General features: G+C 37.5%; 1 protein-coding gene across 2 annotated transcripts; it reads right to left on the minus strand.

Moving 5' to 3' along the window:
• Positions 1-6605: 6605 nt before the first annotated feature.
• On the minus strand, positions 6606-25364 carry Fbxo30 (F-box protein 30). Of its 2 annotated transcripts, none has more exons than XM_060380277.1 (3): positions 25236-25364; positions 16195-18250; positions 6606-10859 (listed from the first exon to the last, which is right to left on the minus strand). In XM_060380277.1, the coding sequence occupies exons 2-3, from the start codon at positions 18232-18234 to the stop codon at positions 10656-10658; spliced, it is 2244 nt and encodes a 747-aa protein (XP_060236260.1). In that variant the 5' UTR covers positions 18235-18250; positions 25236-25364; the 3' UTR covers positions 6606-10655. The 2 variants fall into 2 exon arrangements, with proteins under 2 accessions (XP_060236260.1, XP_021505823.1); XM_021650148.2 differs by lacking the exon at positions 25236-25364 and adding an exon at positions 24871-25065.
• Positions 25365-27530: the final 2166 nt, after the last annotated feature.

Consider the following 27530-nt stretch of genomic DNA (forward strand, 5'->3'; position numbering starts at 1 on the left):
GGCTTGTTGGGGTCTCCTTTGCTGCTGGCGTGAGCTCTTCCCTCAAAGCCTGACACAGAGACTTCCTTCCCCAAGCTCCAGCGAGAACTGGAGATACTGCAAAGAAGCGGGGTGAGATGTGATCTGAACAATCTGTCAAAGATAAACAACCATATGAACAGAAGGCGGCTAAACTAAAGGTGAAGTGTGAAAAGGATATTGCTGCACACCGCGCTAAGGGTAAAAGTAAAGCCGGAAAGAAGGGGCCTGGAAGGCCAACAGGCTCAAAGAAGAATGAACCAGAAGATGAGGAAGAGGAGGAGGAAGATGAGGATGAAGAATAAATGGCTGTTCTAAAATGAGTAGAGTGTGTATGTGCCCAGGCAACTATTTTGCTAAGAATGTAAAATGCAAGTGCAACTCAACATTAGCTTCAGTATAAAAACTGTACAGACTTTTGTATAGCTGATGAGATTCTTTGTAGAAAAAAGTACTTTAAAAAAAAGCAGTTTGTAGCTTTTCAGGGGCTACAAAGTACAGTTAGATTTAAAGCTTTTGATGTTGAATGTTCCTAAATATTTAATGGTTTCTTTAATTTCTTATGATAGAAAAATCAAAACATCATAGGAATTTGTATTACCAGTAAACTGTTTTTGGGATTTGATTTTTTTTTAATTTGTAATAAAATAATGTATATTACTTGCAAAAAAGTTATTTTACATAATCATGAAAACATGTTAAATGATTTTGGAGATGCTAAAAACTGTATAAGTATTAATGAAAAAGAAATAGTTTATTTCCCTTGTCAGTTTAATCTGAAATGTTTTCCCTCATGATAAAGAACGGAAATGTCAATCTAGCATGTCAAAAGGCTGAAAATTTCCTTTAAAACAGCTATTCTGAACCTGCAGATGGTGATCTCTTTGGGGTCGCATATCAGATATTTACATTACAGTTTGAAACAATAGAAAAATGACAGTGATGAAGTAGCAACAAAATAATTTTATGGTTGGGCTTGCTACCACATAAGGACCCAGCATTAGGAAAGTTGAGAACCACTACTTTAAAATATCTTTCATACACTTCTATATATTATTTCTCCGTTTTCTTCAGGTTAAAATAAAATGTACACTCTAGAGCATTATGACTCTCTCTAACTGAGAAATCGTGAAAGTTGGGAAGAAAAATGTAAGCTTTTCTCTTTGTTTGGAGTACATATGCCCATCACTCTGCTGTGAGTTTGTAGTTGGGGACTTTCGCTGTTCTCCCCTTGGACAGTTCTAAAGCCTGCCAGTTTCAACCTTGGTATCACCAAGATTCTTTTCTTTTTAATTTTTATTTTATTAATTACACTTTATTCACTTTGTATCCCCCAATAAACCTCTCCCTCCTCCCCTCCCGGTCCCACTCTAACCTCCCCCTTCTTCACACATGCCCTTCCCTAAGTCCACTGATAGGGGAGGTCCTCCTCTCCTTCCTTCTGATCTTAGTCTATCAGATTTCATCAGGAGTGGCTGCATTGTCATCTTCTGTGGCCTGGTAAGGCTGCTCCCCCCTCAGGGGGAGGTGATCAAAGAGCAGGCCAATCAGATTATGTCAGAAGTAGTCCCTCTTCCCATTACTATGTAACCCTCTTGGACACTAAACTGCCATGGGCCACATCTGTTCAGGGGTTCTAGGTTATCTCCATGGTTGGTACTTGGTTGGAGTATGAGCCTCTGGGAAGACCCCTGTGTTCAAATTTTCTGGTTCTGTTGCTCTCCTTCTGGGGTTCCTGTCCTCTCCAGATCTTACTATTTCCTACTTCTTACATAAGATTCCATGCACTCTGCCCAACACTTGGCCATAAGTCTCAGCGACGGCTTTGATAGAGGCCCTCTGTGGCAGGTTCCTAGGTTGTTTCCTGTTTTCTTCTTATCACCAAGATTCTTACATCATAAGCTTTCTTCATTTGTCCTTATTTATATTAATCAGTTTGAATATTTCCCACCCCTTATATATAATAAAAAGAAAAGATGTTTAAAAAAATATCTTTTTATCAATGAATTTTTACTGTTTTTTAGGAGAGTGTTAAGTGTTAAGTGTTAATCTTTCAAACATGATTATGTTTGAAACCCAAATTTACATTTCTGAAGTTTATTAAGTCACTCTATATTTAATACAGTGGAACATCAATTCCAGAAACTTTTGAAACATTCTAAGGTAACTTCAAAATCCTATTAATAAACCTCAAGATGATAATTATGAAGATTAGATATCAGATACACTTACACATATACAGTAAATGTATTTTTTAAGCTGAGGATATAACAAAATTTCAAAAACCTATAGTAAAATGCCTTACTATTGGAAAGAATTTCCAAAGTAACACACCCATTCATTAGTTTATCTCCATTTGGTTTTACACAAAATTCTTTCCCTAACAGTAAGAACCAAATATTCAGACAACAGTAATTGCCGAAGTAACTTTCTTTCATTTAAATCTTTTTCTTTCTGTATCTGGGAAGCAAAAAAGTGGTCTTTATCAGGACATATTTCTCTTAGACTGAGTACCTTAATATTCTCAATATTCTCTCAATATTCTAATAGAATTAGATGTTGAAAACTGTTACCTTTCAAACAGTCTTCTAACGAACAGAAAGTAGTTATCTAAAATATATCTTAAAATGTAAACTGGCCTTCTTGTTCTCATAATTAAGAAAAGGTTTCACTAGAATTGGGCTTTACTGAAATAATTTTTTCTTTGGGGTGGGGGGATCAGGTTTAAATTAATACTAACAAAATCTATTGGTACATTATTTTAGGCACAATGGAAGGAGCTAGTCAGAAAGAAGTACACTTGTTTTTAAAGGCACAACCAAAACTCTGCTTCATAACTATCAAGACCCTAAGACCATTTATAGCAACATTTAGATAACCAGACAAACACTGTATCAGAAAAAAAATTTCTGTGCAAATATTTTACCCAGAGACTTGGCCTAACTGCTTTCATTCAAGTGTACTTCTTAGTAACCAACTCTGCAGGTCCCAATTATAACTGCTTCCCATGTGGTGTGTCACTCATGAAACAAACTTTAAAATGTTTGAATATCTTTTCCTCACAATACTTAATACAAACCCCATGTCTTTTAGTTGGGAATGTGAAACATACACACACCCACAGACACACAAAAAATCTTTTTACACTATCAACTAGTCAAATCTCTACAAATAAAATCCTGTATCAATATAGTAACACAAACTTCCACACCTTCATTATGCACAGGAGTCTTGTTGAAAACACCATTGTTTTTAATATTACTAGGGCTCTCACATTAAATGTGAACAGACAGATAAGAATACCAGCAGCACTGGCATATGCAAATAGTGTCAAAGACCAGAAAAAGATTTCATACTATGATAAAACAGAAACTTGCACTTATTATTTCTTACTCATTGTACTGATGGGATCTCACTAAGTGTCTTCGCAAAATTTAACTGAGTGTTTCCCCTTCTTCTAGACTATTTTAAAAATCCTGGGTATTCACAGGATTCTGCAATCACTAAAGAGAATGAGATAATATGCTAAAGACTACTGATACTGAACTAAGATTTACACTGTAATTTACCTTAAAAAATAAAGTATCAGTAAAATATCAGTAAGACAGTAGGGGAATTTAAAATACTTTTTTTTTTTAAAGAAAAATCCAAGTCACAGTACCTAATGTATTTTGTCACATGGCTAGAAAATTAAGACAAGCTATTTAACCATTAGCATTAATAAAGTATGGCTCATCATTAAATATGTACATAACCACATGCCTGAATAAGAGAGAAGACCAGCATGCCCCAGGCTTTCCTTTAAGATTGCTCATGAATCCTCAACCACAGATAAAGAACTAATCAACTAAGGAATACTGAGTGAGACAGTTTTCCTAAGGGAAAGGTGCCCTATTGGTTATCCAATACCAAGTTGGTCAGGCCTTGAAATCATAGACATATAAGTAACATTCATGGACTCGGCAGGTTGTAGTCTTATATTTAGGAACACACACACACACACACACGAGAAAAAGAGGCCACAATTTAGAGACAGCAAGAGAGGTACATGGAAAGGGCTGGAGGGAGGAAAGGGAAGAAAATGAGACATATTATATAGAATAAACACACTAAAATCTGTACATCTAAAGAAGCTAAGCATGGAGGATCCTGGGTAGGATGATCAATCCTCATTCAGAAAGGCAAATGGGTAGGACACCAGAAAAGGGAGAAAACAGGGAACAAGGACAGGAGCCTACCAAAAAGGGCCTCTGAAAGACTCTACCCAATAGGGTATCAAAGCAGACACTGAAACTCATAGCCAAACTTTGGGCAGAATGCAGGCAATCTTATGAAAGAAGGGGGAGATAGAAAGACCTGGAGAGGACAGGAGCTCCACAAGGAGAGCAATAGAACCAAGAAATCTGGGCCCAGGGGTCTTTTCTGAGACTGATACTCCAACCAAGGACCATGCATGGTGATAACCTAGAACCCCTGCACAGATGTAGCCCATGGCAGCTCAGTATGCAAGTGGGTTCCTTAGTAATGGGAACAGGGACTGCTTCTGACATGAACTCAGTGGCTGGCTCTTTGATCACCTCCCCTTAATGGGGACCAGCCTTATCAGGCCACAGAGGAAGACAATGCAGCCAGTCCTGATGAAACCTGATAGGCTAGGGTAAGATGGAGGGGAAGGAGGACCTCCCCTCTTATTGGAATTGGAAAGGAACATAGGAGATGAGGGATGCAGGGAGGGTAGGATTGGAAGCGAATGCAGGAGGGGGCTACAGCTGGGATACAAAGTGAATAAATTGTAATTAATATAAAATTAATTAGAGAATAAAAATGAATTTAGATATTGCCCTCCATTCTTTTGCTTGGCCTTTATCTCGTCAACTACCAAATACAGAAATTAACAGACTGCTCAAATGACAACTTACTAGGCCAATATAAAAACCATTTATTTTTCATGCTTTAGAGGAACCCATTACATGTTTCAAAAACATGAATATTTTTCAAAAACATGTAATTTTGCCAGAAATTCTAGCTTTTCCCTGTCACTAGATGATGGGGCCACTTTGAAGATGCTGAAGTTGAAAAAACAAAGTCTTACATATTTTAAAAACTTAATGTTAACCAGTAAAACTGAGCCAGCAATGATAATAAGTCAGCAATTCTTAGAACACGTGGGATGTCAATAATATGGAAACAGTCTGATTGTATTTTAAATATTAAAGAAGTACTAAAAATTTTTCAGGTCCAATTTATTGTTGTTGTAAGTTCATTAGGAAATTGAATAAATGCACCCGAAAGAAAATATTTTCATAAAATACGGTGGCATAACAAAAATGAGAACAGCAAAACATGTGCAAGAAATATATAGTGGGACTGGAGTGATGGCTCACAGGTTAAGAACACTCGCTGTTTTTCTAAAGGTCCTGAGTTCAATTCACAGCAACCACATGGTGCCTCATAACCATCTACAGAAAGATATGGTGTACAGGCAGAATGTTGTATAAATAATAAATAAACCTTAAAAAAAAAGAAATATATAGTGGAGTACAGCTACAGACAACTCAGGATTTCCCTGAGTCCTGAAGCTCAACAGTTCAGAGACTGCTGGAGAATCCAGAGGGAAAGACTGGTATTTAGCAATCTGGTCTTGAGGAGAAATATGATGGGTAGAAAAAAAAGAAAACAGATAATGGAAAGAATATAGTTATAGAACATGTAAATGTGGATGACCATCACATCTACACTTGAGTATATCAATCAGATTCTGAGAACTGTGAGTTGCTTAATTGTGAAACTATTTTGATGTTAACTGACACTTTTTCAAATGAACTACAATTTTGGAAGACTATTGGAAATCCAGGATGCAGTTATCCATATAATATGTTGACAGAACATAACAAGTTACTATAAATTACTAAGAGAAAAATAAAACATAAGAAAGTGAAATGTAAAAGGAGGTACAAAAAACAAAACAATTGGAGTCACAAAACATGGAAATGTGAGCAGAAATTGCAATTTCTCAATTTGAGATCGGTCTTAAAAAACAAGCTCAACAAAGAATTCTCTTTTTTTTTTTAAATAAAATACCAAGGAAGTTACTTTTTTAAAACGCAGTATGATAAAAAAGTAATGTTGACAGTAATACCTTGTGTATTATATGGATGTAACACCTGGCAATAAAAACAAAACAGTAACAACAAAGAACTATGGCCTATAAAAAAGGGTAGAAGGTGAGACAGCTGATAGGCAGAAAGGATTCCAGAATAGACCCAGGTACAGGGAGATTCTTCTGGGAAGATTTAAAAAGGACAGACACATGGTACCTGAGCAGAGGTAACCAGCCATGTGGCAGAATAAAGATTAGTAGAAATGCATTATTTGAAGTTATGAGCTAGTCAAGGAGTCTAGCTATATGGCCTAGGTATTTGTGAGTGTATTTTGAGCCTCATGAGTCATTTTTTCTGGGAGGTTGGGGCCAGGAGGAAAACACACACACTCTACTACAATCTAACACAGTAATTTGTAATTTGTCTTAGAAAACAATAGAAACGAAAAATCTAAGAAATGAATAAAGAAACAAGCAAGAGGTCAAGAACATTTTGAGAATTTAATAAGAAATCATACTGCTTCAGTCATCAGAATTCAAGAATTCAAAATCTGGACTATAAAATCTCTGAAATGGACTATTATCAATGAAGTAATACTGGAAAAACATAAGGGATGTTATCTGGAAAATTTGGCATTAGAAACTCATCAATAAACAAGAGTAAACATAATCTGATGGTGAGTACCCAATTTCTCACAGCAATGGAGCACAACACATCTTTACTAAACATTCTGAGCTGGAGACACGCCCTGAGTGCCCTTGGATTGTCATTTCTGCAGGTACTTGGAACTCTACATGTTTCCTTCTTCATATGAAAGGGGAGTTAGTCTGATGGGGAAAGGATAGGAGCTCCCCAAGGACCAAATATATCTGGGCACAGGGTCTTTTCTGAGACTGACATTCAACCAAGGACCATGTATGGATATAACCTAGAACCTCCGCTCAGATGTAGCCTGTGGTAGCTCAGTAACCAATTGGTTTCCCAAAGTGAGGAGAACAAGGACTATTTCTAACAGGAACTCAATGACTGGCTCTTTGGCCTCCCCACCCCCGAAGGGAGGAGCAGTCCTGTTAGGCCACAGAGGAGGGCTATGCAGCCACTCCTGAAGATACCTGATAAAACAGGATCAGATGAATGGGGAGGAGGTCCCCCCTATCAGTGGACTTGGAAAGGGGCACGGTAGAGATGAGGGAGGGAGGGAGGGACTGGGAAGGAATGAGGGATCGGGACACGGCTGGGATACAGAGTTAATAAAATGTAACTGATAAAAAAAAATAATAAAAAAACCCAAAAACTTGAGGTAAACAATCTTTGATTAAGAAAGATAAAAGGAGCAACTCAAGAACCTTTCCAGAATGTAAGAGAATCATCTTTCCATCATAAGTCAGCAGGAACTCACAACTTCAAATCTGAAATCAGAACCCTAAACCAAATTTTCAGAAGAGTAAAATAAAACAGAAACAGCAAAGTGAAGATTCCTACCTGGAGAGACTAGAAAATACAAACTTCATTATCACATAGTAGCAAGTCTGAAGAGGGGAATGATATGAACAGTGAGCAGTGTTCTGAGGAAATGAAGCACAGATGAGTACCAGATACTCTAAAGGCCATGCTGCTACATGCCTTACTGTTGAAAAGCTTTATATAAAACCCTTGTTAACATCAATGTCCATGCCACGGTGTAGGGCTTAGAGTCTGAACAGCTACTTGCTCAGAGTTAGTTTTGCTATAGTTTTTCATTTGGGTTACAGGTTTTTGATATAATTCTTGTTTGTACTTTGCTGAAATATCATGTTTTGTTAACTTATTTTAACTTAAACACACAATAATGTGTTGATTAAAAAAAAAACAACAAATTTTATACAGTTTTAAAGTTCCTGGAGCGCTCTCTCTCTCTCTCTCTCTCTCTCTCTCTCAGATCTGAGGAATGAACTTGCACTTGCTAGGAATCCCCAACCCTGAAGCTCTCATTTTTAAGACATACTCTTAATAAATGTTAACTTTCAAATTTTAACTTTCGTTTAAAGGTCACATCTTCACTATATTTTAGAAAAATTAGTGCCTGTGACTACAGAAAAACCTTGAAAAGCTTTGCAATAGACAATTTTGAGTTTGGATGTAGTTCAAGTTCTTTAAAGTGCTCAGGCAACATCCTGAGTTTGCCATCCAGACACTTGAGCTCAAATGGTAAAAACACAGAACACTTTTATGACATTAATAAATCTGTAAACTTGTTTCAATTTTTTAGTATCTTCTTAAATAAGAATATAATGTTGTTACTTTTCTTACCACATGGTTGATCACAATTTTTGTAAAACACAGCCATTGTTATTTTTTAAGATTTTACTTATTAGGACTAAAATTGTTTCATTAGGCAAATATTTGAGTTTTCAGTTCCTGTCTTCCTAAGCTGCCTTCACATGAAGGAAGGACTGATGGCTAAAATGGCACTGATATCAACAGCATTTAAATATTAACTACCATCAAGAATGGGTTGCGCTTTTCTAACCAGAGTTTCATGTAAAATTCCATACTATCTCCCTGCCTGGAGTTGTAACATTAAAGTTTTAGTACATACCCAGTTTTGGGTATCTGATACTGATTGCAAGAACAACATATTGAGAAAACAGCTGAGTTCTTCTTGACTCATTCCGAGATAGATGCCTAGTGCTTGACTATCATTTTTTTGACCCAGAATAAATTCTAAAAATATTTGAACAAAATAAAAAAGTAGATATAGTTTTCTGTACATATGCTATTATTAAAATATCCAGTTTATTCAGTGAAAAAGTTGGAAAAAATGTTAAATATGTCAGTGTGGAAATAGATTTAAGCTTATAAACCATGAATTTTAAAAGTACAAACATAAAAACAAAAGGCTAATGCTTGTGTTACCTAACTTCAGACACAATCTTCAAAAATTTTCTTTAAAAAGTTATATTCTGTTACATTTGATTCCTATTTGTATCTTTTAGAAAAAATAAAGGGTCTTTGTTCATTTGTTTGTGTTTTTAATGCAATTCAGTCTCATAGTTGAAAAAAAAAAACTTTAGCACTGAAATTACAAATTCTTCTAAGCTAAATGACAGGTGTGGCAAGACAAATGAATACTTTTTACTGCTCCACTTTTGCCAAAACAAATCTCAAGCAGTTGAGGATTCATCTCTAATAATGCCCAAGGAACATCTGTTCTCACTGACTACCATATACGAACCAGTAACCAGGAATTACTCACAATACAATGCAGAAAAAGAGAAGACACAGTTGAGTTTTCATATTAATAACCATGTCAGCTTACCAGAATTTATCTGGACAAATTACTTATGTCCCTGTATTTGGAATTTGACTCTAAATATTGACAATGTATGTTCATTTCTTTAAGTACATTACATGAATATGGTATAAATGAATTAGAAAACTAGGTTTTTTGACTCTTTCATTACTATACTAATCTGTACAGAAAGACACAACTCTCTGACAGAGATATATGTGAAACTCAAATGTGGAAATGCTTCAGAAAGATTATCAGCCAAAAAGATTATCAGCCAGGAGAGGTTTCTGCTTGATGTTCTTTCAAAGACTTTTGAAATTTCACATTTTTAAATGTCTTAAAACAATGCCCATATATTTTTATATACATAAAAAGCCAAACAGTTTAAAGTTCCCTCAAAAAGCCAAGTCCTTTGTATTCTGAATATTTGAAGTTTATTCAAACAATATGCCAAATCAAACTTATAGTGAGGTATATTTTTCTTTTCAAACATTAGATACCTAGAAAATATGAAACACCATGAAAATTTCAAGTTAGGTTCACAGACTTGCTTTGTTTTTACTTTTAATCTGTCACATGATATACTGTCCCATGACTCTTCAGATAGAGTATTTAATGCAAAAAGAAAAAGAACTGCATATAATCATTTTCTGCATAAGAGTTGTAAAGACTAGAGGATAAAGATATCTTTGTGAGTTGTTTTAAAAAGATGAAGTCATTATTGTACCTTTGTATTAGTACTAGATACCACCTGTGATCAATAATTATAAAAGGAAAGTACCAGAAAACTTGATAGCAACCTTATAGCAGTGTTACTTGAAAGTGTTATGTGAAAAATCTATGCAGTAAAAATTTGAATCAAAGTTTTGCTTTTTGACAACATGGGCGTCCACCCATTAAAAAAAAACAAAAAACAAAAAACAAAAAACAAAGAATTAATCTTTTGGTCAAGACCATTTTAGTTTGAAAAACAAAAATTTCAGAACTTAAATGTGCACACCATTAAAAATACTAATTTTGAAAATTATGCAGATAAAGATTAGATCAGCCTGTCTAGGAAGTTCCAAAAATTTCACACATTTCAAATATTAAGGCAACTTTTTTCCCAACTAATAGTACATTACAAAAATATGACACTCCAAAACAGTATATACATAGCGACAAAAAAATTAACTAGTTGTAGTCTTTAATACATTAATAAAGTGTTACATATTACAAAGAACTCATACCAGGTGCTTGCATGTATATGCAAGTAAAGTTACAGTTTAAAGTACGGGTTTTAAAACTGAGCGCAGGGAGCGTCCTTCTTTAGTAAGTTCTCGAGTCACGCACATACAGGGCAGTGGGATAGCTTCCTCCCGTTTCTCTATAACATTGTAACTGCATTTCTTCAAGTGGTCAGCCATGCTTAGGATGTCAGCAAACTTCCATTCATTAACAGAACAAAAGGCAGTGCTGAATCGCCACACCTAGATAGAAAAAAATTCTATTTCAGATTTAAATAATTCAATATGCAGAAAATCAGAATGCCCTTTTTGCTCTGCTTTAGCTGCATGTAATTCTTTTCTATTGCTAGAGAAATATAAAATATAACATTTGAAATAGCTTCAAAATTAAAAGAGTAAATCCATTATTATTCATACTTTTCAAACATTTGTAAAATGTTGTTAGTTCAACCAAAAGAATAAAATTCAACATTAAAAATAAACCTGATGTACTGAATAATTTTTTAAAAAAAAATCATCACTTTATAAATTCAGTGACTTCATAAAATACCATATACTATACACTATTATTTTTGCTATCCAATTGGCTATATATAACTACTAATCTAGAGATTGTGATTATCCAAATATCTTTTTTTTTCCTCTCTAGGTTTTTCTTCCATTCCTTTTACTCTATCAAGTAGAATAAAAATGCTTTAGAACAATGGTTTTCATGGGTGGCAACCCCTTTAGGATCAAATGACATTTTCACAGGGATTACCTAAGATCATCAGAAAACACAGATATTTACATTATGATTCACAAAGTAGCAACAAAAATAATTTTATGGTTTGAGGTCACCACAAGATGAGGAACTACATTAAAGTGTAGTAGAATAGGAAAGGTTTAGAACCACTGTTTTAGACTATCATGTAGTAAAGTAGCTTTTCTTTTTACAATTTATCAGCAGTGACAGTATTGAACAATAATCAAAACATAATAGGTACTTCGATTGGTTCAAAATGTAACTGAATGGAAATTCATTTTTTGTAGACAGACATGGTGGCTCAAACCTGTCACCCTCAAACTCAGGAGAATGAGGAAGAAGGATCCTAACAAGGCCCTGTCTCAAAACAGTAAAATCCTTTTTAAAGCAGTACTATTGTAAAATCTTATTGGTTCAACCATGCTGTGGCCTCTCCTCATTTTTATACATAACACTTCTGAAGATAAGCGATAAACATGACTACAGAATAGTGGAGAAGAACATAAAAAGGATGTTTGAAGCAGAAGTGGCTAAAACATTCTAGTGTAGACAATTGTCTAATTAATTAAACAACACTGAATATAGTACTTTGGTACCCAAGGGGGTTGGTTCTGGGACCTTCAAAAACACCAAAAATCTGTGATGTTCAAGTCCCTTATATAAAATGGTGTATCCATTTCTTCCCATAAACTTTAAATCATCTCTAGGTTATTTATAACACCCGATACAACGTAAGTGTTGTGCACTTACATTGTTTAGGAAATAATGACAAGAAAAGTCAATGCATGTTCAGTATATTTTTCTTCCTAAACATTTTTTTATCTGCAGTTGATTTAATCTATATGACAGGGCAGCTACAAAGACAGAAGGCTAGCTCCACATGATAAACAGTAGATACTTTAGAAAGTAGCAATACTGGGGTAAAGGCAGCATTCCTGATAATTTCTCAAGAAAGGAGGGCAATAATGACTTTTAAAGTATCCAAATCTCTTAAAATTCTGTGGAAACAGAATAGCTGACAACAGCAACCATCACCATTGCCACGCCTGGTGGCACAGTCCTGTAATCCCAACTACACATGGGATGAAGCAGGAGAATTACAAATTCAAGTTCTGTCTAGACTACTGAGTGAATTCAAAGCTAGCCTTGTTTATTTAGTGCAATTCTCCATTAAGGAAAAAGGAAAAAGAGGGCTGGGATTATAAGTGTATTTGCATAGCACAAGGGAACCTCTAGGTTCAACACCTGGTACCACAATAAATAAGTATTTGACAAGTTACTGCTTCTTTTGTAAAATGCAGACAGTAATGGGTTAATGAAAGTAATGTAAAAAGGCCTACTAACTAGCACATTCCAAGTACTGAATATTTGGGAAACACATCCATAAGCTCTAAGGCTAGAAACAAAACATCAAAAACATAAATCAATGTAACTATAGTATGGAAGTCACAGGAAGAAACTGAAGAGGTAAGAATATGATTATGAGACATTTAAAATGTTTGTTTAAGGGGCTGACTTTTATCCATGAGCAGTAGGTGAATATGAAGTCTTAAGCACTGCATTAACTATAATAAATGTATTTAAAAGAATCAAAGGTGAAATGGTGAGGCAAATCTGAGAGTTCTGAAAAAGGACCAATCAACTAGAATTTGGGAAGAGATTCAACCCTAACTTCCAAATCCCTGATTTAGGCAGTTTAGTAAACAAAGAAGCTACTTCCTGAAATTAAGTGAGTAGAGGGGCAGGTAAGCTGGACATGTTGAGTTTGAGGAAGCTATGGGATAATCAAGTAGAAATTTTCAGTAGATGCTTGTATATTGTGGTTTAGGCTCAACAGAGAAAATAGGGGCCTACTGATATGGAATCTGTATAAATGATAGCAATTTAATCTCAAGACTATGTCTCTGTAAAAATTTACCAGGAAATATTTCATTCCATATATAAATACTAATGACTAAGGACAAAAGCAATTACAGTATCTTATTCCTAAGGACAGAAACACATCTAATCGTCTTGAAAAATTAAAATACTCATATATACCCAGCTGAAAAACTATGTCATCAGAACTCCCTGATGGGGAGAAAAAAAGGTCAAAGTCTCAAGAAAACAGAGAAGCAGATAACAATTCCTTTAAAAAGACTAGAGCAATAAGTTTTTTAAAAAATCTAAGTAACAAGAATAAAGTTTCATGAATCTGAATGATGTGCAGACAAATAATCAGTTTGAGCAAGTTGTTACGTAAAGATTCATATTATGGGATTTTTGTCACAGATATCCTGTGATGTCTTGAATAGTGCCTCAAATGGAAGATGGCAAAAGCAGAGTGTAGTTAAAATTTACGCCTGACCAAATATTCTTATCAATTTTCAAAATAATATGCATCCCCCCTTAGCAGTGAATCCAGTGTGCCCATATAGAATAACAAACTCTCTAACTTATTCATCTCACTTCAGCATCACCCAAGTAGTTTTGTTGGTCACTTATTAGGAAGACCATAGTAACAGTTATTTTTTTTTTCCTCTCCTGAAAAAGACACTAATAAAAACAGAGACAGCTAAGGGCCAAAGAAAATCCTCTCCTAGATTCAACAACTCTCTTATGATAAAAATGTTTTAGCCAAAATTAGAAGATAACAAGTAGTAAAATGGTTACAAAGATGTACAAGAGGAACTGAAAGAAAACTAGTCACCTGAAGACACAGAAACATTAGAACAGAATTTAGATCCCCCCCCCAAAAAAATCTATGCTATCAATAAATGGGACCTCATGAAACTGAAAAGCTTCTGTAAAGCAAAGGACACTGTTTTCAGAAAAAAACGAGAAAACAAGACTGGGAAAGGATCTTCACCAACCTTATATCTGACAGAGGGCTAATATCCAGAATATATAAAGAACTAAAGAAGTTAAAAAGCAACAAATCAAGTAATCCAATTAAAAAATGGGGTACACATTTAGCAGTTCAGTGTCTAAGTGGGTTCCATAGTAATAGGAACAGGGACTGTCTCTGATATGAACTGATTGGCCTGCTCTATAATTACCTCCCCCTGAGGGGGGAGCAGCATTACCAGGCCACAGAAGAAGACAATGCAGCCACTCCTGATGGACCTAATTGACTAGGATCAGAAGGAAGGAAAAGAAGACCTCCCCTATCAGTGGACTTGGGGAGGGGCATGCATGCAGAGGGTGGAGGAAGGGAGGGATTGAGACGGGAGGAGGGAGGAAACCACAGGGGGGGGGTTAAAGTGAATAAAGTGTAATTAATAAAAAATTAAAAAAATAAAATAAAAATGGGGTACAGAGCTAAACAAAATTCTCTGTAGAGGAATATAGAATGGCAGAGAAACATTTAAAGAAATGTTCAACGTCCTTAGTCATCAGGAAAATGCAAATCAAAAGGATCCTGATATTTTACCTGACACTCATCAGAATGGCTAAGATCAAAAACTGGAGTGACAATACATGTTGGAGAAGATATGGATAAGTGGGAACCCTCCTTCATTGCTAGTGGGAATGTAAATTTGTACAACGACTTTAGAAATCAACCTGGCACCTTCTCAGACAATTAGGAATAGTGCTTCCTCAAGATCCAGCCATACCACTCCTAGGCATATATCCAAAATATGCTCAAGTACACAAGGACATTTGTTTAGCCATGTTCATAGCAGCTTTATTTCTAATAGCCAGAAACTGGAAACAACCCAGATGCCCTTCAATTGAGGAATGGATACAGAAATTGTGGTACATTTACACAATGGAATACTATTCAGCAATTAAAAACAAGGAAATCATGAAATTTGCAGGCAAATAGTGGGATCTGGAAAAGATGAACCTGAGTGAGGTACCCCAGAAGCAGAAAGACACACACAGTATATACTCACTTATAAGTGGATACTAGACATATAATATAGGATAAATCTACAAAAATCTGTACACCTAACAAAGCTGAGCTAGAAAGGACCCTGGGCAGGATGATCAATCCTCACTCATAAGGGCAAATGGAACAGACATTGGAAGAAAGAGAAAACAAGAAACAGGACAAGAGCCAACCACAGAGGGCCTCTGAAAGACTCTACCCAGCATTGTATCAAAGCAGATACTGAGACTCATAACCAAACTTTGGGCAGAGTGCAGGGAATCTTAGGAAAGAAGGGAGAGATAGTAAGACCTGGAGAGGACAGGAGCTCCACAAGGAGAGCAACAGAACCAAAATATCTGGGCCCAGGGGTCTTTTCTGAGACTGATACTGCAACCAAGGACCATTTATAGATATAACCTAGAACCCCTGCTCAGATATAGCCCATGGCAGCTCAGTATCCAAGTGGGTTTCCTAGTAAGGAGAACATGGACTGTCTCTGACATGAACTTAGTGGCTAGCTCTTTGACTGCTTCCCCTAATGGGGAAGCAGTCTTGCCAAGCCACAGAGGAGGACAATGCATCCAGTTCTGATAAGACTGGATAAGCTAGGGTCAGATGGAAGGGGAGGAGGACCTCCCCTATCTGTGGACTTTGAGAGCGGCTTAGGAGGAGATGAGCGAGAGAGGGTGAATTTGGGAGGGGAGGGAGGAGGGGGCTACAGCTGGGATACAAAATGAATAAACTGTAATATAAAAAAATAAAAATTTAATTAAAAAATCTATGCTATACCAGTGATTGTGACTAAGAATTCTACTGACTTTATTCTTTTATTATCACTTTTAAAATATGTCATCATATTGACTTAATATAGTGCAGGATATGGTCACCATGGCAAAAAGTTATTAGATATATCATTAAATTAATAAGTGCCTACTTTATGTTAAGAAAGAGGTTGATAAGTTAAAATTTAAACTAACCTTTTCTTTTATCTGCCATGATGAATTTCCTTCTGGATACTTCTTTTTCCCCCACTGCAATATCACCATTCCACGAGATTGAAGTAGACTGCCACACACATCCCTCATTAGCCTGGATACACATGCAAGCTGGCATAAACTGAAGCCATCAAGAAAGGCTGCAATATGTTGTAGTACCTCAAAAGGGAGACCACTTAGATGATCACTACGTAATCCCAACACACAGTTTCTAGAAGGCTCTTCTAATAACATAGATACACATGGCTGAACTCCAAATGACCTTAAATGGCGGTCATGTATAACCTTTGCTCCTTGTGTTGATGGACAAAATCTACGCTGAGAATAGGGACAACCATAGTAAGCTAAAGGACACCTCTGTTCCATCCATCCATTAAGTCCAGCATGAATGTCACCATGCACGTTCTTAAAATGGGAAGAAAATTCTTTTCTTCTAAATAACTGTCCACATACAAAGGTAAACATTGAACGCTGCTTAGGCTGGTACCTAGCAACACATTCCAAAACTAAATCCAGCCCAAGTGTCTGAAAAGGGCTTGGATTTGAAAGTTGTGGATTGGCATGATCACAAGCTGAAGCTGAAGCTATTTCTCCAACCATTGTATTTGTAGCTAGTATTGCAGATGGAAGTGAAAAAGTCTGTGTCCCAAAATCAATGTGATAAACATCAACCATACGGCTATCAGATATACCCCTCCCACCTGGAGAATCTCCCAGACAAAATAGTAATGCTGCTGTAATCAGATCTATTCCTTGGAGGCCCATGGGATCTTCTGTAACTTCTAAATCTGATGTATCAACTGCTTTGTCTTCCTTTGGTATATACCATGAATTAGAAAGAAACTTGAATGAAGGAACATGACTGACAGGTGAACCATCAACATCCTTCAGGTCCCCTAAGTCTACCTTTTTCCAACACAAGTCCTCCTCACCATCTTCGTCTGGCGTAAGGACATGCTGAAATGTGCTATCTGGCAAGGCATTGAAAGGACTTGTTTCCCTAAGTTGTACTGCTCTTAAAAGTGAACTAGAAGGTTGTGAAGTACCATCTGCTGCTGCACATTCTCCATTTGTTATGTTACTTTCTATGGAATAACCATGAAAATTCTGATCCTGCTCTTTGACCTGTGTACACATACTTTCCAAAGGAAAGCCATTACAAAGAGCAGAAGTACCATAAGAACTTATATTTAAGTTGCAGAGTAAATCACTTGAACCATTTTGTTCAGCCTGAGAATTCTGACTTGTACTATTATAGTCAATTCCACCTACTGCCCCTATCTCATCTTCATGGAGGTGGTCCTGGTCTTTTAAGTTTCTGTCCTGGAAGCTTTCTCTGTTACTCTCTTCCTCATCCATTTCATTTGTGATAGCATGAAGACTTGTATTTAACATGCCAATGTCTCTCGTGGCAGAATTCAGGATATCTAAAGCAGCTGCCAAACTTCTGGTTGTTTCTACAGTAGCTTGATAAAGTGCACCATATGACTCTTCATCGACAGGTACCAAGCCATTAGGACGTGGTATTTCCTGAACATTTGATTTCACTGAGATTTGTTCTCTAGGCTCAGGAATTTTATCAGTTGCTTTTGACATCATGGTGGATACTTTCAGAGATTCCAAGAGCATTCTTTGATCTTGAAGAGCCAAAGCCATGTCTAACTGTGCCACTTCATCAACATCTCTGCTTAGATTTTCATATGATTTTCGGTCTGAGTAACTAACAGGCCATCGGTTCCATTCCATTGTACAGCATACCACACTTGCAGGACATATTTCTAGATGTTCAGCAACTTTATTTCGTGCCAGGATAAATGGACATCCAAAGTTACTATTTAAGCAAGGTACTCGTTCAAAGGGACACAAGAGTCGATGCTCATCAACTTTACAAGAGTGGAAAACTGCTCCGCAAACCAATGGACAACCAATCAAGTCACAGGAAACTCCAGGCTCTGGTCTGGTCATACACCTTCTACTGACACAATTCACACAGTGTGAGTGCTGCTGTACCTCTTCTTCCATAATGGCTAGTCCAGCTCTAGATTTTGAAATACAAAAAAAGTAAAGACATTAGACCAAACTGTATAATCAAACCACTGATTATTCTTGAGAATGATATATATAAAGTATAAACAAACATTTAAGTTAATAAGAATATGATTAATACATCTTAAAGAAACTTAAGCACTTAGAATACTAAATATATAGCAATACGTACTACATAAATTAATTCTAATAAAAGTGTTAACTCCTGAATTTCAAAGAATAGATTTTAGCCTTTCAACTTGAATTAGCCCAATTTTGAGTTGCTGCATTGCAGACCCTTATCATGTTGCAGTCTGCATTTCACTATGACAGTTAGTCAAAATTTTATTAGTTTCTTTACTCCCTCTAAACATATGAATTCATGTTTATCTACTTTTCTGACCTATTCTACATATTCATGATAAATTCTACAAATTATCAAAGACTTAACTAAAATATACAGTAACTTTAACAGAAAATAAAAGCTTTATCTCAAGCTCTGCAGCTGTTGTCCTTATGTAAGGGCCAGTTCTCCTCTACTTTATTAAATATGAATTTCTTGCTGATTATTAGGCACTGGGCACTGTGCTCCCTCTGGCAATATACAGATTAGTAAATTGGTACCTCCTCTTAAAGGTGTTACAAGGGAGGTGGAAAACAAAGCTAGATCATGTGATTAATATAACAGAAGAAAAATAGCACAGAGAAGAAAGGAAAGGGCTAGGCATGGTAAACTTGTAAGAGACAGTAATTTTTGAAGTAACAGCATATGAATTGACAAAACATGTTTAATCTTCTTAATTTTAATAGATTGTGGTGAAATCCAAGAAAGTTGTGAGAAAGAAGGCCAAAAGGGCACTGGACCAATCTTGATTGTTATGTACTATTCTATGGAACTCAAGTCTTTTAATAAATGAAAGTCAAAGATAATTTTAAGGGTAGAGAAACAGTATCTAGGAAATAAGAGGGATTAAAGATAAAATATCTTAAAACTCATTATTTTAACATTTCATCAAGCAAAGTTTATACCAAAAATAAAACATAAACAAAATATGCCAATTTAATTTTAACTGAGCATTTTTTTCAATGCACTTTTTTCCCCCAAAAAAATCTTCAACTGCTTTTTTTCTATTAGTGGTGAAAAGTTAAATAATGTCTGTTTTTTGTAAGTACTATCTAAAGGGCTCTTTTTATTCTTTCCTCTATCACCTTTGCCGTATCATTAGAATTACTAACTCCTCCTCTTTCCTTACATCCATATTATTATCACACTTAACCAATTTCCCTTCTACCTCTCTAGATAATCTTTTTTTAAATATTACTTTTCTTCAGGATTTCATGTTCACACTATGCATTCTTCCTGGTGTGCTAGGTTTTTCCAACTTTTATTTACCATCTATAAGATGAAAACTCATCTATACGTCCTGCCTAAAAATTTTCTAAACTCCAGAATACTACAGCTATTATATATTTCTACCTATAGATTGCAGAGTCAATTCAACTCAATGTTTTCCAATCTAAATTACACTTCTAAATTCTAGCTTGGTTTCAAGTAGGTAATCACTCCACAAACTGTTACAACTTTTCTCTCTGGTTGAAGACTAATATTCATTCCTCAAACAGGAATAATAAAGCTAAGCTGTTACTAACTGAGCTCTTCTTTATTGAAAGAAAGGTCTTGAGTGTGGGCTTCTTCATAATGTGATGTTCAATGACATATTCAATACCAATTAATTTGTAAATTGTGCTTTAAAGTAACAGAATGCGCTGAATACTTTAAAGGCCATTTTCTCACAAATTCTATAGGCAAACATTTACACTAAATTGAAACTAGTACTAAAAGAACCACAAGAGAGAAAATGATAGATTAATTATGGCAAATGTTTATAACTGAAGCAATTAAAATGTTTATGAAGAATTAAGGCAAACCTTAGTGAAGGATTAGATTGTGAAAACAGCTGTAGCTTATTTTGCAACAAGGCTGAGTTCATCTCACATGCTAGAGATTAAGCTTGACTGTTGCTAAGAGAGAAACCTAAAAAACGAGCAGTTTCAACAGTGACCACTGCTTTTAGAACTTGGTGTGGTAGAGATACATGTTACTGTCCACACCATCACACAATCACAACAGGGAGAGCACATTTTAATAATATCACTTAATTCAAAGCCTTAAAATAATAACCCCTGTAGTTCTGACTCACATGTAAAAACAGTAAAAACTTGCAAAGGTAGATGTAGAAGGCTCTCTAGTTTCAAAATAAGTAGCCTCTTCTACAATACTCCCCTCTCAATAAAAGTGTTTTTTAAAATGCAGCCATAGCAATACAGTTATAGTAGTTTTAGAAAGGGGGCAATATCAGTTATATTCCTATTTTATCCTTCTTAACCAATACCAAGTCAGTTACTTACAACTCAGAGAGAAATAGTGTTCAGAAGCAGTGAGTGCCTTAAAGCCCAAAGTCATCTATTAATATAACAGAAGTGGGGACTTAATGTACATCTTATCAATATTTATGCGGAACAGCAGACATGTTTACTTATAAAAATTTAACAACATGAGGTAGCTCTTGACCAACTGGTGATTAATTTTAAGATGTTATTCAAGAATGAAGATTACACAATTTTACTTGCAGTTTATTCTAACACTTACAAACCCTGTTTAAAACTCATTTAGTTCTAATTACTAAAACACATTACTTTGCTTTGGCCATATGTTTTAAATATGAACATATGAAATAGTATGAATTGAACCATTAGCAAACATATCTATACAAAGCAGGAATTTAGGACAAGTCCATTTTATAGTTAAATACCCAAGGAAATAATAAAATATAACAATAGCCCTTTCTGGAGAGACTTGTTTCAAACTTTAAAACTCTTCCAGATTCACTCTTTTTCTAATCAAAATCACTATTATAAAATTTAAAATACCTTCATAAGGTATTTGAAATTGCTCATGAATCCTGTGCAACTGGTTTTAAAATGTCAATCCTTAATTTATCAGCTGAACAGTGACATAGCAGGCCTAGTAAAAAATATGTTGTTAAAATGATGGCTTCAAGTTCAAGATGAGCGTCATTAAATTCAATAGTGTTTTTAAACATGCCAAAATCAATTTTTACTAAGCTACACTTAAAAGAACAATTACTGGAAAAGTTTCATGAGAATAACAATTATTTGTAAATAATGGAATGTTTTACAATAGTCTGTTTTTTCTAACAGAAGTTGGTTGCCAATTCGTACTCAGGTGGCTGATGAGCAATCCTTAAAAATAGTTTTAAGACATGGCTTCTTCCCATACAATGAAACAAGTGTGTCATTTAAGGCACAGAGACAGTGCCCTCAACTATTTCTCAAAATTCACTACATACACAAAGGGTTAAGATGGTGCTCAAACACTAAGCACTTAGCTACTATATCCCAGGCATCTTATATGAAGATACTAACTTTTAATAAAAGCAAATCGTGGGAAAGGCAAATCAAAAGGTAACTTCAATTTCGATCTTCTCAAAAACTTAGAAAAATGAACATAGAGAAGTACTAGGGTTAAAAAGAAAGATAATGGTTGATGCCTGTACATGTACAAGTACCTGAGCAGGGCACAAAGGAAAACCAGCTCAAAATTCGAAGCAACATCAGCCTTGCCTTAGTATTAATTTTTTATGTCATTAGAGGAAACACTTCTACTAAACATGTTCTAATGTAAGGCTGATGTGAAACTAGTCTTGTTTAATTATGGCAAGTCGTAACAAAAACCAAACATTTAGCAATCAGTTATAAGTGTCTTATCTTTTATTTAGTCAGAGGTACTAGCATGTAGTAAAAAGAAACACCTGATGACCCTCTAATCAAATAGGTACATTTAGTTTTGAGGTTAACAAATCTAGACCTCAGTCATTTATCTGCTTTTAAAGGGTGGTGGAAGTGCCAGATAGGGAGGTCAGCAGTAGAGGACTTGCCTAGCAGATGCAAAGGTTTAGGTTCTGTTTTGAGCACAATAACATGAAGAAAATTAGAGAGTCACTAAATTACCAACTAATGGCACTCCCAATCCAATACTGTTTTAGTTTCATTATACTGCTGTGGTAACACATAACACTCCTGGCTCAAAAGTAACTACAGGGAGCAAAAGGTTTGTTTCAGCTAAAACTTCCAGGTCTGCTTATCCAGGGAAGTCAAGGTAGGAACTCAAGCAGAAACCATGGTGAAAGCTGCTTTTTGGCTTGCTCACTGTCTGATACTCAAGCCAGCTTTCTTCTACATAGTCCAGCACCATCTGCCTAGGGATGGTGCTGCCCACAGAGGCTTGAGCCCTCCTATATCAAAAAAAAGAAAATCCAGCATTGACATCCTCACAGGCCAGAGAGATCTAGGGAATTCCTCAATTATGGCTTCTTCTCCCAGATCACTCTGTTTTGTCAAGTTGACAATGAGACTAACCAGAGCAAACGGCTAAATGAGTTATACTTTCTAATTACTTTATTAAACGTTGCTTCTGGCTTTATAGAAAAATGAACTAATGATATGGAAATTTACTTTCATGTCTGTATCCCTCCAAATGTAATATAATAAAACATGTATCTGTCATTTCTAAAGCTGGTCATGGTTAAGAATTTTAAAGTAAAAGTTGTAACTGCTCACGATTTTCTCCACTAAAGAAACAAATGAAATAATCATAGACTTAGATCAGAAATTAAAATGTTAGTACAAGAACCTATTTAAATTAATACACAGTAAAAATGGGTCTACTTAAGTGGCAGGACTCAGTCTAAGATGGCAAGAGGGAGTGGGATTTATGGAGCCTCAGCTTTTGACCTTGAGGCAATTATTCTACTTTGAAAACAATACAGAATTTCTGAAAGGCTGATTAGTTATTTCTGTGTCCAACATTTTATAAATGTAGAGAGTCCCAAATAAACATACTCTGCTCTACACAACAGCCAGATTTATACACAACTACTTTTAAATATTACTTAAATTTATAGATCTTACTAAATGCAGTTATATGAGGAACAACTCTACTTTGCTAACATTAACCATTCTTGGGGGGGGGAGACACCTTTTTGATTAAAAAAAAGTGTTTTAATTCAAACACTTTTCCTATTAGTATGCACAATACACAAGCAACTACTTCAAGTTGAATCTCACCTATCTCATCACAAAATGAAATTTAATGATATTCTTTAAGAAAATGCCCAGAAAGAATAATTCCCTTTATAAAAATAAACAGCAATCTTAGGAACTTAACTAAAAGATTATCCAACAGTCACATTTTAGAAGCATGCTATATCAAATGGTAAACACATTAACTAAAGCCTGTTTGGGTGACCTTAAAGCACCTCTCCAACCATACACGAAGGGATAACAATTATTTTATGCAACATTACTTTTTAAAGTATATTTTATTTAAATATTTGTATTTTAAAACAAACAAAAAATATAACCTCCCCCCAAGAAAAACCCAAACCTAAATCTAAACATTCTGAAACACTGGATTGAATTTAAACACATGGGATAGATACACAGGTAAACTTCAGTTTCTTAAAACATTCATAAAACACCTACTATTTGTAGAATCACATACTCATACAAAAGCTTCTGTCACTATGTTATGTATCAAGTACAAACTGGCCATCTTAGCAAAACATCGTGTTGTCCCCAACTAAACTTCCACAGCAAGAAACAGTGACTAAGCATAAAGAACAGTGATTCAACGTAACTGTATATGGATTACATGCTTTAGAAAACTCAAACAGGAATAATTCATGCTATTCTTTTTCCTTTTGCCAGTAAACATACCACTATTTTGGAAAGCTTTAATGTAAAAACGTGCAAAACATGTTAATGTCACTTACTATGTCTGAAATTTAGCAGGGAACAAATAAAACATTCGAAAACTTTTTGAGACTTCGTTTTAAAGAAAGTTAACCCTCACTGATACCAATGCCCATAAATAACTTCATCTTGGATCACAGTCAACAAAGCAATCATGGAAGAAAAGGTCAATTCCTTCCCAAGCATCTTTTATCCGGGATTTAACAGAGGGCTCAATAGAGGGAGAGGGGAGCGGAAGAAAGAACCACGGTAAACACAGGACGCCATCGAGGTTAAAATGTATTCCCGGGTGATTCTGAGTCCACCGTGCGTTCCATGTCCCGCTTCCAATCTGGGAGTCCGCGATCTGGACCCACAAACTTGGGGGTGATTCCTAAGTTTCCCTTTAACAGAGGCCAAGGCTAAGCCTCCGCGCCTCTCACTTCCATGAATGGAAAAGTTACCAACTTCTCGCTCGTCCCGCCGAGACAGTTGGAGATGCCTCGCAGTCCTTTAACCCGTTTGCGCCCAAGTTCCTACAAGGCACACAGTGCGAACCCCGCTTTCCGGGGTCGCCGGGGGTCCCCTGGGCTCCTCCGCGCACACGCGGGTGAGTTGGCGCCGCGGGTGGTCGGGGCGCCATTTGCCGGGCGCCTTGAGGGCAGGCCACACAGGCGGCCGGGCCCGGCCCGCTGCCCCCGCGAGCAGGACAGGAGCCGCCGAGCCACGCTGACTCCAACGGGCCCGCCGGCCCCTTGGCCCGCGCAGCCCCGCCGCCCGCGTCCCGCGCCAGCCCCCCGGCGGCCTCGCCACACTCACCGGCCCGCGCGCGCCTGCGGCACGAGCGCCGCTCAGACCCCGGCTGCCCTGGCCGTCGCGCCCGGCGGCTCCCGCACCGTCTCCGCACTGAACTACGCACGGAGCCCGGCCCGAGCCACTCCTCAGCGCCTCGGCCCCAGCTCGACCGCCGCCTATTCTCCGGAGCCACCAACTGCCACCGCCCTCCTCGCGCGCCCCGCCCCACCCTGCCGCGCCCCGCCCCCTCCCGAGCCCAGCAGGGGGATAGGCGGGGACGCGCACGCACAGCGGCGGGAACGCGCACGCTGCCCTCTGCTAGGTCCGCGACCGCGAGAGGCCGGACCCGGAGAACGCGCGGCGGAGCCTCCTGTAGGGCGCGTCCCAACCTGTCTCTAAGGTGCTCTCGCAAAGCTTGCACTGTGTCCCCAGCCCGTTTCGTCCTATGATTTTGTGGAAGGAATGCCCGAGCCGCTGTGGACGACGCAGGCCCCGAGGAAGGCAACCCGTCCTCCTTGCTCGCCCTCGCGGGAAATAGGCCAGCTCCGGTTGTCTGTGGTGACAGCCACCACCTCACGTGCCCGAGCCCTGTGACTCGGAGACCGCTCGGCGCTTTGACCCGTTTCCCCTTGTCAGGGCTCTGCTGCCCGTCAGCCCGCGGAGGGCGGCTTCCGTGGGCGACCCACGCGGCCTCCAGAGGGCGCGCCGCGGCTTTTGGGAAACACCTTAGGACAAAAGCGTTGTCACCGGACTCTACACGCGGCGCGCGTAGGCGTCCCGTTACTACCGCTAGGCCGGGTGTGAAGCTGAGGGACGGTGATGTTACCGACGCCCACCCGGTCTGAAGGCCTTTTGCCCTCTCCCATCGCAAAACCATCCTGGAAGAAAATGGGACCGTGGCTGGCGGTGGGGCGGGGCAGAGGTGACAAAACCCCATTGTGTGGTCCCTCTGGTGACTGCATTTTTAACCCCCTTCCTCCCTGTTGTTGGAAATGATGGCTCACAGGATTCACCTTCCTGACTCTTAAGACTTTTTCACCTTAAAGGCGAGAACATTCAAATAACAACACGAAGCCCTGGAGAACTTAAGACTAATCATACTGTAAAGGCCCGGATTTTGTATTGTTTTAATGAAGAAATTTGGATTTTTGAAATCAGTACGTATATGTGGGAGTATATAGGAAATTATGTATTAATCTGGTTTTGGTTGGTTAGTGTGGAGTTTTTGGTTTTGGTTTTGTCTGATTTGGCTGTGGAAGCAGGCCCTTGCCCTCAGCCCAAAGTATGAGAACCAGGGTAAGAACCAAGCAGGCAAGTTTTCACTCTGTGCTTGATCATGATTGAGGCACACAAAATCCCATCTCATCCCTTCTACAAAATAAGGGGGCTGCATCAGGTTATTTCAGAAGCTCTCTGAAGCTTCAGCATCCCACAATTAAATGACTGTATTGATTTGCTTTGGGGCTTTCTGCTTTTTTAAATTACCTCGCTGACTCTACGTCATGTCACCTTCTCCCACCTCAAGCTGGGCAGGAGTCAATGCAAGCCAAAACCCCCTACCCTTCCATAAAAGGTAACCAGAGACTACCAGGAATTGAATTTCTTCAAATATCTCCTCAGAATTATATGTGGAACTTGGTCTAGACTTGTGGAACAAAGCTACCGTTTATGTGGCTTAGCCACCCAGGGAAGCAACAGGTACTTTGGCAATTTAAAATAATAAGCCAAATAAGCAGTAGCAGGTTTGACCTATTTACTCTCTTTAAAGAGAAGAGCCTCTCCCTGTTCTTAAATTACACTCACATCAACGAAGGGAAAGTACAACCACCCCCCCCCCCAGGTCAGTCTCATGGTGTTATGAGACAAAAACAAAAACTAGGGGACAGGGAAGATAACTCAGTTGGTACAGTGTTTGTTGCTCAAGCAGAACCTCAGTTTCATCCCCAGCATCTATGTGAAAAGCCACGTGTGGTGATGCATATTTCATTCCAGGGGTGGGGATACAGCCCTATCTAGTCTAAATAAAACACCCTTTTTCAAAAGATTAGTAGCTAGTTCCTGAAGAATGTCACTCTTGGCTCCACATACATATGCAAAAGCTAGCTACAGTCATTAACACCAGCACACATGCCTGGATTATAACAGATAGACATTTTTAGAGAAAACTAGGTTAGCCAAATCCTGAAAAGTTGTTCTTCCATTTGTTCAGTACCAAGGCTAATAGCATCAAAATTTAAACAGATTTCCTTGCCCAGTTAGACCACCATCCTGAATTTGGGTAGGCTAGGGCCAAAACAATTGAAAGGTCAAGACTAACGTTTTAGTCATGTGATAACTAAGGAAAGCATCATTGGGCAGAGACAAATGTCAGTGGTAAGGGCAGATTTGCAGCTGTGAAGCCATGAGACAATCAGAATTACCGACTGGGACTGTGGTAGGAAATGCTTTTCTTCACAAGCCAATTTGAATCACCAAATGCCCAGCATCTAATATTTAACAGCTGTAATTATATGTCCAATACACATTTATTTGAAAGGCAGAGGATACAATAGTGTCAAATTGTAATTTAGAAGAAACCTCCCAAGGACAAATTTTATAGCCTTAGGTCAACCTTGTAGTTTTAAACAAGTAATGGAAGGAATTTGAGTCCATCTGAAATGCTGGAGAATAGAATATCCAGGTTT

This window comes from Meriones unguiculatus, chromosome 3 (assembly GCF_030254825.1).
Source record: "Meriones unguiculatus strain TT.TT164.6M chromosome 3, Bangor_MerUng_6.1, whole genome shotgun sequence".
NCBI classification, from domain to species: domain Eukaryota; kingdom Metazoa; phylum Chordata; class Mammalia; order Rodentia; family Muridae; genus Meriones; species Meriones unguiculatus.